We start from the raw sequence: 12,207 nt of genomic DNA on the forward strand, positions 1-12,207 counted from the left end.
AGTAAGGACTCTCTGCAGCTGGAGTTGCACATTTTGGAGAATATTCAGAGGTGGAAACTTTCAGTGGGAATTAACGGGAATATATGGGAATTAATGGGAATATATGCAAATTAATATTAATACCATTTAAATGTAATGTTTTTTGCGTTGGATATATTTACCATATCATATGGAGGCAAACATAAACCTTTTACATTATGTTAAGTAGGTAATCCTTCCAATAGAAATACATTTTTAAAAATGAGTTACAAATTTTACTTTAATTAAATGAGCCGACTCTTCACATGGGATGATTTCACTGAACAACAAAAGAAAATTCCTTGAATGATCGCCAACATTTTCAACATACATACATACATACATACATAAAATGATAGTCTGGAAACTAAAGCATTGGATGTCTTCCACTCAGGCTTCCATGTCTTCTCCCTGGACCTCCTCAATGTCCACCTCTTGAGGCCTCAGAGTCTGATGTTCATCTTCACTATCACTTTCTAACCTTGTTGAGGATGACTTGTTGTCAGGCTCAAAAAGCCTCAAATATGCCCAGATGGCCACCAATTTTTCAACCCTTGTATTAGTCAGCCTGTTGCGTGCTTTGGTGTGTGTGTTCCCAAACAAGGACCTGTTGCACTGAGGCGGCTGATGTTGGAGGGATTTGGAGGATGATGGAGGCAACAGGGGAAAGAGCCTCAGATCCACAAAGTCCCTTCCACCAGGTGGCTGATGAGATATGTTGACACGACTGCCATATTGCATCTCCGTCCCAAAGCCATTGCTTGGAATTGTACTTCGCCAGACTGCCAAGAACCTTGCCCTCATCCAGGCCAAGGTGGCGGGACACGGTAGTGATGACACCACAAGCCTTGCTGATCTCTGCACCAGACAGGATGCCCTTGCCAGCATACTTGGGGTCCAACATGTATGCTGCTGCGTGTATGGGCTTCAGGCAGAAGTCTTCACGTTTTGATGTATTTCAGAACTGCAGTTTCCTCTGCTTGGAGCAACAGTGAAGTGGGCAGGGCAGTACGGATTTCTTCTCTTACATCTGCAAGCAGAGTATGAACATCAGACGGTATGGCATCGTCTCCCTCAATCTGTGCAATGGCTACTGCTATAGGTTTCAGGAGTTTCAGGCTGCTTACCACTCTCTCCCAAAATACATCATCCAGGAGTATCCTCTTGATGGGGCTGTCCATATCGGCAGACTGTGATATGGCCATTTCTTGGAGAGACTCCTTCCCCTTCAGGAGACTGTCAAACATGACAACACCACCCCAGTGGGTGTTGCTAGGCAGCTTCAATGTGGTGCTCTTACTCTTCTCACTTTGCTTGGTGAGGTAGATTGCTGCTATAACTTAATGACCTCACCATTTCCTTGGCTCTCTTGTAGTAGTGTACCCCTTGTTTTCAGTTCAATGATGTCCTTGAGGAGCAGATTCAATGCGAAGGTAGGACTCCACTTTAGACCAAGCAGCCTTCATGTTCACAGCATTGTCTATCACCAGTGCAAATACCTTCTGTGGTCCAAGGTCATTGATGACTGTATTCAGCTCATCTGCAATGTAGAGACCGGTGTGTTTGTTGTCCCTTGTGTCTGTGCTCTTGTAGAATACTGGTTGAGGGGTGGAGATGTAGTTAATTCTTCCTTGCCCACAAACATTCGACCACCCATCAGAGATGATTGCAATACAGTCTGCTTTCTCTATGATTTGCTTGACCTTCACTTGAACTCTGCATGCAGCAAATTAGTAGATCAAGCATGTCTGGTTGGAGGGGTGTATGCTGGGCAAAGAACATTCAGAAATCTCTTCCAATACACATTGCCTGTGAGCATCAGAGGTGAACCAGTTGCATACACAGCTCGAGCAAGACATTCATCAGCATTTCTCTGACTGCATTCCTCCATTGAGTCAAAAGCTGTTGCTATTGTTAAGGTGTCCGATTCATCATTTTCACCTCGAATAGAAGTAGAGGGACTTTGGTCAGAGGTTGCTTGTTGTGAGCGCTGAGAGAACTTTATGCACTTGGACAGATGATTCTGCATCTTTGTTGCATTCTTCACATATGATTTGGCAGAGTATTTGCAAATGTACACAGCTTTTTCTACATTGTCTCCACACATAAAGTGGCATTTTCCTGTAAAGATTAGAAGAGGAAAAAATATATACAACGGAAAAAACAATTCCATGTACAGATAAATAGTTAAGCAGTTAGATTAAACAACTCTTTTGTAAGATAAATTATTTAAAATAAAACATGAAAACAGGTGAATTAACACTCCTCAGTAAGCAGGCTTAAGCAAGCTAAAACCCACACGGGGTTGGCTGTAGGCTACTATTTACTAGTAAACAAAAAATCATGTATGTCAGGTAAATTATATTCAGCCCACCCAGTACTGTAATCAAAACTTAGCAGAAAGCATGTAGTCCTTGGCTCAGACAGTGTAGTAATGTGGGCTCAATATCATCTCAGTAATGTGAAAGATCTTGAGAATCAGCTGTACATGTGATGGAAGAATGCACTGTGCATGCAGAGGGTTGCAATTCCATTGAATTAGGGATAGTTTACCCAAAATATGCCACAAGACCTAGAATTGCCTTATTTGTATCCCACAAAAAAAAAGTTCACCGTTATTAGCCAACTATTTTGATGAACTTAAGCAAAATGTCCCAAATTCCCGGGCTTAACATCCCATGGAAAATTTCCGGAAGGTTTCCGACCCTTTGCAACCCTAGTTGCAGCACAGCCAAACACAAAGTCTGCCTCCCAAACGGCATCCCACTCCCTATATGTAGTACACTACTTTTGATGAGCCCTGGTCAAAATGTAGTACACCATATAGGGAACAGGATGCCGTTTGGGATGCACTGTACAGTCGGCTTCTAGATCTGCATTGCTTGTTCTTTGGGGCTTTAGGCTGGGTATCTGTATAAGCACTTGGTGACAACTGCCAATGTAAAAAAAAAAATAGCTTTACAAAATAAGATTGATTGACTAAACAGCCTTTTCGCAGCTTATTGTAAGCAGAAAATGAGGCTTGTGAGAGGCTTGTGGCGTGGAACCAGAGACGTGTTGTGTTTAGGGAGGAGTTGATGAGCAATAGGACAGAGTTGCTGAAAAGCCACAAGAGTTTAGTGTCTCTAGTGAATCATACAACAGCTTTGATGAGGGCCTGTCATCACATGCTAGTGTCAAAACAATCAGCAACAGAAATGTTACAGGCCATTCTTACTCCCGTCTCCCGCTGTTGAGAGCGAGCTAGGGCAAGAGTGAGCGAACGAGACAGGAAGCTTTTCATCTGTGTAGCAGCTCCACCCAGCCAGCGACCCACTTATAGATCTGTCCCAACTGTTCAATCATAGCTCACATGATCCCAGAGGTGGAAATGTGTGTGGACACAAAACGTGCACACACTGCTGACAGATGTCCAGGAAAAGTTGAGTGGCTCTTGTATCCTGGTGGAAACACCTGCAAGACCTGCGTCTCCTCCTGACGGCTTATTCTATTCAAAAAGATCACTCTCTCATACACACACCTCTCTCTAGCCATCTAGGTCTCCCTCTCCATCTGATCAGGTCTCTTTTTTTGATACCCTCTTGTTCTCACTCTCTCGTTCTACATCTCTCGCTCCACTCAACTCCATCTGATCGCTCTTTTCAGCCTGACACACAGGAACCTTTCTCGCCATTATTCCTTTGCAGCACCATTCTCAAACTGAAACTCCATCCCTTAGAGTGCATCTAGATTCACAACACAGCTTGTTTCATTTAAACGCAGCCCATTGAGGATTCCACCATGGCGAGTGCTGCAGTAAAGCTGAGACCACTAGCTATGTCACTTCTCCTTAATGCTGCTTTGTGGCCTCGCCTGTAGGCTCCACACACACAGGCATAAGCCCCAAAACCTGATCTGAGCCGGGCCTAGAGCCTCCACCTCTCATTCTCCTCCAATGGGAGAGTAATATTCACCAGTGGGCGTGGAGGAGAAGGGGAGCAGGCCATGTTTCTCTAACTGTTTATTTTGTGGTATTCCCTAAGTACTCCCCCAGCTGCCAAACTAAGCCAGGAGAGCTCTGTCTACCAAGGCGGTCTGACTAGCTCTCTTTGCCTACCCACCTACACTCCTACACACAAGTGTGAGTTACAGGTCATATCCTCCAACCATTTCCCAATTCACATTCATTCCTCCTTCCCCCTCCTCTCACTTCAAGAAACCAGCGTGGGAAGCAGGGGAGGGAGAGTGAAATGAAGCCACACTGCAGGTCTTAAACATGGCTCCTCATCCAGCTTTCTCTGCCACTCCTGGGTTGCATCCCAAATGGCAACCTGTTCCCTATAGAGTGCACTACTTTTGACCACGGCCCATAGGGAATAGGGTGTCATTTGGACCGCATCACCCAGTGTGTGAGTAATACTCACATCCAAAACACCCTTATGAAGGCTATTGCAGCTAGGTGAAACGTTCTCTATTGTGGTTCGTGGTATATCAAATCACTTGGGAGCTGCATTTGCTGTGTGTAGGCATTCTTCCTTTATTCTAAGTGTATACATCTGCCCGTCCAGCAGGTCCCAAATGGCACCCTTTTCCCTATATAGTGCACTACTTTTGACCAGAGACCTATGGGCCCTGGTCACAAGTACTGTGCTACATAGGAAATCAGGGCCATTTGGGATGCAGGCCTACTGCGTGCGCAAGTGAAGAGATATCTGAAGGCTAAAGGGAGAGAGGGATAAGTGAATTAAAGATGCTGGGTGAAAGCAACCCTGGCCGTTAATGAATGGGATCTGTAAAGTAAGTGTGTGTGTGTGTGTGTCCTTTAGAGAGCCCCTCCACAACTCCTCACAGCCCAGGAATAATACATGCACTGTATCATTCCTCATCTCTGGCAGCCTTCCACCTGCTGCGGAGGTAATACTGTAGAAGCCCAGCGTGACACACTGAGGTCAGACACATTAGGCGGATCATTAAAGGTCTCAACCACAGCAGCAACATCCCAGTGGGCAATATTAGCTAGTTGAAGCAACGTTATACTGACGTCTTATATGTTATGTCATGGCCAGCCAGGTTGGATACCGAAAGAAATGGGGACGTTTTTTTTTTTATTACCAGAGAAAGTACATTTCTCTTAGTGGGAGGTAGAGGACCCTGAATGACTGTGTTTTTGTCTGGTGGGAGGAGTGAGGGAGGCACTTCCATAGTCTCCAGTGGGTTTAGCTCGGTCATGCGTTCAGAGTCTGAGTCAAAGGGCTTAGAGCGCAAACTGGGTTACGCTACACTAGCTGCCTGTGAACTAGTGTACTTCAGGGAGTGTGCACTAGGCAGGGTATTGACTCTTGGGAGTGTTTACTGAAACAGAGAAGGAAACATCTAACACTTGGATTGGTTCTGTCTCCAGGTACACTTGGACAAAGGGGAACAGAGAGGAGAATCCCTGTGTATTAACGGGAGTCACGAGGACACCGGCTGGGTCGTGACACACACACTCACTCCAGCAGCCCACTGTCTGGGTCCCATGGGACCACTTCAACACCAGAGAGAAAGCGAGGGACATAAATCTCTGTGTCCAATCTCTCGAACCCCTCTTCTTGGCTTAGCATTGGACTATCAAAAGGGCATTAAGTTCCTTTTGAGATGTAGGAGAGCATAGGGGACTTGGAGGGCATAAGGCCCGCATAATGGACCAATACATGGGCTGACCGGCAAGGAATTTGAGAAGATTTTTTTTTAAATCATGCGCAGTGCAAACTGCAAAACAGCGCACCATGCACTGCCAACGCAATGCTGTCCAAAACATAAACTGGACAAAATAGGCCTAATTGTTCTCAGTCCAAAATGCTGCTCTTTGTGTTTCAGAAAGATATCCCCATCTAGAAGTGTGACAGTGATTCAGCCAATTGCATTCCTTCAGCCTACGGTCCCAACTTGAGTCCGTGCCATCAGCAGTGTGCCATCAGCAGTGTGCCATCAGCAGTGTGCCATAGTAATAATCCAGGGGAAGAAGGAGAGAAATCACTGACAGTGACACAAAATAAACACCCACTAATTCACAGCGCAGCGATACAGTGTGTATGCCTTGAGATACAAAACACACTCCTGTTAGTGGACCTATTTATAACACACGCTATTAACTCACTGTATGTGTCAGTTGCTACTCTCCAAATGGCCATAGCAGAGAACCAGAGAAGAGAGAGCGGTGAAGCAAAGCCAACTGAATAGCACTGGAGGGCTTAAGACATCATATACATGTGTTTCCTCAAACACTGACTTGTCAACCCAAATGTGAATGTTCAACAAACTCAAGCCAATTTTTAATAACGCGCTGTCTCGGGTGCGAGCACACACACATGTACTTACACAGGGTCTAGCAGCGTCGTGTCCCGAAGGAAAAAGACCACAACAAGTAAAGCCTGTTCAGCCCAGATTCACACTGGCTTGTCAAACTCCATCACATACAGTAATGACTTGTTCTGAGGAAAAACTAGACCTCGAACTCTCTCTCTGTGTGTGTGTGTGTGTGTGCATAAGGAGGGAATGTGGAGGAGATATTTCCTGAATACTCCAGAAGGGCAGAGGGAGAAAATGGGAAAATCTCAACTGCCGTCAAACAAAGCTGCCTGCCAGTACGAGAAGACAAATATCAAGTGTTTCCCATAAAGCGCGGTGGCTTTGAAAATCGAACTCACTTGATGAAGCAGCGGGCTCCTTCGAACGTATATCCCTCCTCCCATCCCGTTGGTAAATCTATGCGGGAAAGAGAGGGGAAGAGAGAGAGGAGGGGGGTAATGAATAGGCTACGAGACAAATAAATCGCAACACACACAAGCGGCTGTTGAGATAGGAGCAGAGATCTACGCGTGACCGAAAACAGTTTCCCACGCCAGCCCCTTTGGCAATATTTGTAGCCTACCGCTATGCTATCCATTAATGATATATCCTAGTGCGGATGTTAGAATAGCCTCATTGTCATTTCCATTCGTATCCGTTATTCAACTTATTGGATTGATGGGAGCCAATTAAAATGTGAGATCGGCTATGCTTAAGAAGCAGGCTTTTACAGTGTGAGGACCTATGCATTCCGCGCACGAACTCTTCCCTCTATTGCGGTGGATATGGAATGGTAACAATAACATCCTTTATCCGCCATCCGTCATTTTCACAACAATATAAAAACATGTGTTGCAAGTCTCGCATCAATGTTTCATTTTATAATGTTATCAACAACTGTTACAATTGTTACAAAATAACTACCCACTGCTTCGACTACGGGCTTTAAGCCTTAGTCTCGGCAACATGGCAAGTGGCAAACAACGTAAAAAACGAATTTATTCGTTTATTAAATGTGAATGCCTACGTGACGGAACTTTCAACAAGTCTGTCGCAATGCCTAGGTAAAATTAACGTTAATTGGCGGCTCAACTTGGTGGTCCTGGCGCAGAGGAGAGAGACGGCTGTTGCTTGCGGCAGGGAGTCTTCGCTCAACGTTTCTCCGTGGTTTCAGAACCCCTTTAAAACCGAGACTCTTGCGGTATGTAACGAATGGAAGAGTTCTACGAGAACCGTTTTTACCTGGGGTTTTTCTGTGCCCCGTTATGACGGCCTCTCCGGTGACGGGATGCAGCCAGGTCGTACTCTTGGCTTCTTCACTGTTGGGTAAGAAACGGAGAGAAGGTGAACACGCAAATAACACAGACATTATCAAACGCGTCGAAACAAAGCCAATACACTTCCATGCGCTGTATCCTGGGAATATTTACTTGAAGAAGAATATCCTTCCGTCCCGAGTAACCCCATAACTCCAAGAAGAAGGCAGGCAAGAGAGCCAGTCTGGGTTTAGATCCGCCGCCATGTCTAACAGAGGACGGAATCTGGAGTGCGCGTATCCGTGCCGTCGGCGCGTACTCGGGAAAACCTTAGCAACTGGGCGCGGGGAACCTCTGTGGGGCGGGAGCGTGCTTGCATGGTAGAGAGGTCTCCTCCTCCTGTTTTTACATTGTTTTCCAAACTTTTATTGAAACAAATGATAGTTTGTAAGTTCATACTAAGGAGCACAAACACCAGCCTATATAAGCATAGCCTAGAGCAAGCCTATGATTCAGAAAAATAGCCCACCTCAGATATTTATATGCTATGATGTAAAATTCAATTAGATATGGCATTGAGTAATATCAATCCGTACAGCATGTCCTTGTAGCCTAGGGCTACTGAATTCACCAATGGAATACTCATCCCGCAAGTGTGCTATAGCTTACGCGGATGGTCCGTATTATCACACATGCCATCCCAGGTCAACCTTGAACCTCACTGCATGGTTCAGCTGTCTATAAATCCTTCTTCCACCCAAACAACCCTCCCCCTCCTTTCACCCCCCCCCCCCCTATAGGTCAGACAGAGCAGAGGATCCCGAGTAGATTAAATGCATGTGTGTGTGAACGGGTGCATGTATGTGATTGTAGAAGTGCAAGTGTGTGTATGTATGAGTGAGTGTGTGTGTGGGGGGGGGCGGGGGTGCATGTGTGTGTCTTGCCAAAAAAGATGGTGAAAACGCAATACAGACAGATTAGCCAGGACGTCAACACCACGCCACCACGCATATGAGATTTATCCAACAAAACACAACTACATAAATGAAAACAGAGCACTTCAGATACATGTCCACTGTCCAAGCCAAAGTCAAACAAAGGATACCCACTAGATACTGATCTGTGGTCAGTTTGCTGCTCCACTTCCCTAATGGTTAAGGTTAGAATTTGGGGAGGGTAAGCTGATCCTGGATATGTTGTCTGAGAAGGGGAACGTCTTCCCACCCCTCAGGCTCCCTGGCCTTGTGAACTCACCACTAAATCCACCCAATTAGTAATCCTTATGTCCAAGGGGGTTTAGCAGATTAGTGTGTGTGTGTGTGTGTGTGTGTGTGTGTGTGTGTGTGTGTGTGTGTGTGTGTGTGTGTGTGTGTGTGTGTGTGTGTGTGTGTGTGTGTCAGAGGAGACTGTTATAAGACCTCGGTTGGAGTCAAAACATATCTGTTGATTTACTTGTGCAAAAGCATACAGTGTACTGTGACTTACTTCATTAAAAAAAAAATTGACTACTGTTTAGCACATCAAATGAAAGCAATATTTGCTTAAGTACAGTGATTTGCACAATAATACATGCAAATCATCCAATACATGGACTAATAATGTGTGACGTAAAAGATAAATCATGTAAATAAACACTTTAACTAGCTGGTAACTACAGTTATATGTAAATCGTGTAACTCCCAGAGTGTTTACATTCCAGTGTAGATATGGCAGTGGGACAGGAGGATGGAATGCAGTGCTGCTAGTGATTACCGTCTCCTCTCCTCTGGATATCAAAGGTAGCGAGATGTTAGACTACACCAGACACCAGAGCCAAGCGGGGCTGGGGCTATATGGGGAACTGCTGCTGTGAGTGAGGGAGGGAGCCTCAAAACAAACACGATGAAAACGTTTCAAACGCTGCTCTGGTTTCTGTCGACGGTCATTAGGACGGAAATGTAGCACAGGCTGTACTGTGTGTATGTGTGTGTAGGGGAGGGGTTTTGTGTGTGTGTGTGACACGTGCTTATGTGAGAGAGTGCCTGTGGTCTTGGATTCGGTCACGGTTTACAATATTCTGTCTATCTGTGACTCAGACAGTTTTACTGTGGAGCTTTAGACCAGAGGCTGGGAGGCTTCGTCAAATGCCCATCAAATAACCCTGACAGCCACTACATGTTTGATTTGAGTTCAGCCTTGTCCGAAATCTGGCTTGCCTACTACAGCATACTGTGCACCACTCGCGCTACATACTATTTAGAACGTACTGTTTTGTAAAAGGTATGCTGTAAGCAACAAATATCAATATACTACTCATCCATACTGAGAGGATGTCATCAAATGCGCAAATTCCCCGCCATTTGTACATTTTTGTAGAGCACATCCCCTATTCTGATTACCAGGTTGTTGTCAAACACAGGTGGGAGGTAGAAGCCAATTCTCTTCTTCAATAGAGTGCAGCGAATTCTACTAGATGAAAAGCCTAAATGAGTATGACATCCTGGAATGAATTTTCAGCATTTCACATACTATAAAATGTTTTATTTTCGGTTACCCAAGAAGCCTACTATTTAGAATTCAAGTATGGTTATTCGGACATGGCCTCTGTCTGATACTCTGCTTCTGATTGAGTCTCAGTTTGCGAAAGTAAAATCAGTCTGAGAACAGATATGGCCTTTCTCCCAGACCCATTCTGACTAACTATTCAAGGACTGCGTCCCAAATGACAATACTCCCATATGGGCCCTGGTCAAAAGAAGTGCACTATAAAGGGAATTGGGTGTGATTCAGGATGCAGAAAAAGTCTCCATCAAACTTCCCACCGACCCGAGGGCCTGTCTCTCCCCCCAGTCATGAAAGGGACTGTGAGGGGCTGGAAACTAGGCTCATAATGATTATTGATGAGACTGCGGCTAAGCTACGACCCCTGCCGCCTTTTTGAAGTCGCCTAGCGCCGAGCAGAGCAGTTCGTCTGATGTCATCATTAGAGGGTCCAACCAAGCCAATGGCCTCTTTAGAAACAGAGAAGACTTCCTGCTTAGGGGCCAATCTGTACCCCACTGTTACTATAGGAGGGCCTCAACCCCCTTTATCAAAACAAACAACTCCATTCCTATTCCATCCAGTCATCCATCACGCCCCTTATATTTTCCCTGCCATCCTCCTCTCCACCTTATTCTCCCAATTTTTCTCTTCATCTCCCCAACCCTCTCCCAATTCTCACCTCCTATCCTCACACCACCCCCCAATCCTCCCCATAATTTTTCTCATCCATACTCTCCTCTTTCACCATGTCCTCCTTCCTATCTAGAGTCTCTGACCTCCATGTCACGTCTGTCCCCTCTCTCTGGATCAGCGACTGCAGCATATCATATTCCTCTGGAGCTTTCTGTCAGGCCCACTCAGCCTCTCTCTATGGGCTCTGTGTCGCTATATGTGTTCAATTTAGGAGACAAGGATTATTTCAGCAAAAACAAGACACCTGCGCTGCAGGTTGGCACTACGGTGTTGTGCATTGCAGTGGGAATTCCACAGCTAGGGTAAAAGCTTTACTTTTCAGAAGGAATAAAACAAGCTCGAAAACACATCGGGCTTCACCGGTTAAAGTGCTCTCCACATGACCATGGCGTTAAAGGGTGGGTTTGTGGCTGGAGCTGGCTGGCTCGCTACCTACCCAGTTAGGGGTCCCTTGAACGATCTTGCAGTGTGTGTGTGTGTGTGTTTCACTAAGACCAACCTAAAGATAAGAAACTGAACACAAGGACCAGTTAACCAACACCACACTGGTTCTGCTACCTATTTGGTTTCCTTATAGGCAGCAGGGGGGTCCATTGTCTGTGCGAGGGATATTCAACCACCCTAGGAAGGCAAAGGAAGTTATTTAGAATATGCTTCTATATTATTAAAGACGGTTGTCTGTTGTGGAGATGGCCCAGTGTTGAAGAAGGTGGTTTGAACTTAATGGAACAGATTGCTGCTTTACATTGTATTCTATGTAAGGTTGCCTCCATCCACCATGTGTACTATACTGCAGCACCCACCACAACATCCCCAGGGCAGGCAGGTCTTTGTGACATCTGATGCCAGGGAGAAAGTTAGACGGACGGGTCAGACGAGGGAACACTAAGCGCTGGAGGCCGGAGTGCAGGGAGAATGCCAATGTATGCTAAATACCAAGTTTGTTATCATCAAGCTTGTCTAGCATTGAAATCAGGGAGAGAGTGAGAGTGAGACCGAAACAGAGAGAGAGGGAGACAGAGAGAGAGGGTGAGAGAGACAGAGCAAGAGGGTGAGGAAGACAGAGCGAGAGGGTGAGGGAGACAGAGAGAGGGGGTGAGGGAGACAGAGAGAGAGGGTGAGGGAGACAGAGAGAGGGGGTAAGGGAGACAGAGAGAGAGGGTGAGGGAGACAGAGAGAGAGGGTTAGGGAGACAGAGAGAGAGGGTGAGGGAGACAGAGAGAGGGGGTGAGGGAGACAGGGAGAGGGTGAGGAAGACAGAGCGAGAGGGTGAGGGAGAAAGAGAGAGGGGGTGAGGGAGAGAGAGGGTGAGGGAGACAGAGAGAGAGGGTGAGGGAGACAGAGAGAGAGGGTGAGGGAGACAGAGAGAGAGTGAGAGAGAGGGAGACAGAGAGAGAGTGAGAGAGAG

At 46.0% G+C, this 12,207-nt stretch overlaps 1 protein-coding gene across 14 annotated transcripts in view; it reads right to left on the reverse strand.

Moving 5' to 3' along the window:
• Positions 1-7,947, reverse strand: part of LOC118392359 (pleckstrin homology domain-containing family A member 5-like) — a 149,829-nt gene extending 141,882 nt beyond the window's left edge. For 3 of the 14 annotated variants that reach the window (XR_008062865.1, XM_052460172.1, XM_052460169.1), the window contains exons 1-3: positions 7,758-7,935; positions 7,570-7,646; positions 6,687-6,744 (exon numbers count right to left, since the gene is read on the reverse strand). Coding sequence is in view for 13 of the 14 variants with exons in the window: in XM_052460172.1 (XP_052316132.1) it covers positions 6,687-6,744; positions 7,570-7,646; positions 7,758-7,849 (227 nt within the window). In the remaining variant the exon portion in view is untranslated. Of the gene's footprint in view, positions 1-6,686; positions 6,745-7,569; positions 7,647-7,757 lie in introns of all 14 variants that reach the window. The other 11 variants (XM_052460174.1, XM_052460171.1, XM_052460170.1 and 8 more) reach the window with 6 other exon arrangements.
• Between the last annotated feature and the right edge of the window lie 4,260 nt (positions 7,948-12,207).

The sequence above is a fragment of the Oncorhynchus keta genome, chromosome 13 (genome assembly GCF_023373465.1).
Source record: "Oncorhynchus keta strain PuntledgeMale-10-30-2019 chromosome 13, Oket_V2, whole genome shotgun sequence".
Lineage (NCBI taxonomy): Eukaryota > Metazoa > Chordata > Actinopteri > Salmoniformes > Salmonidae > Oncorhynchus > Oncorhynchus keta.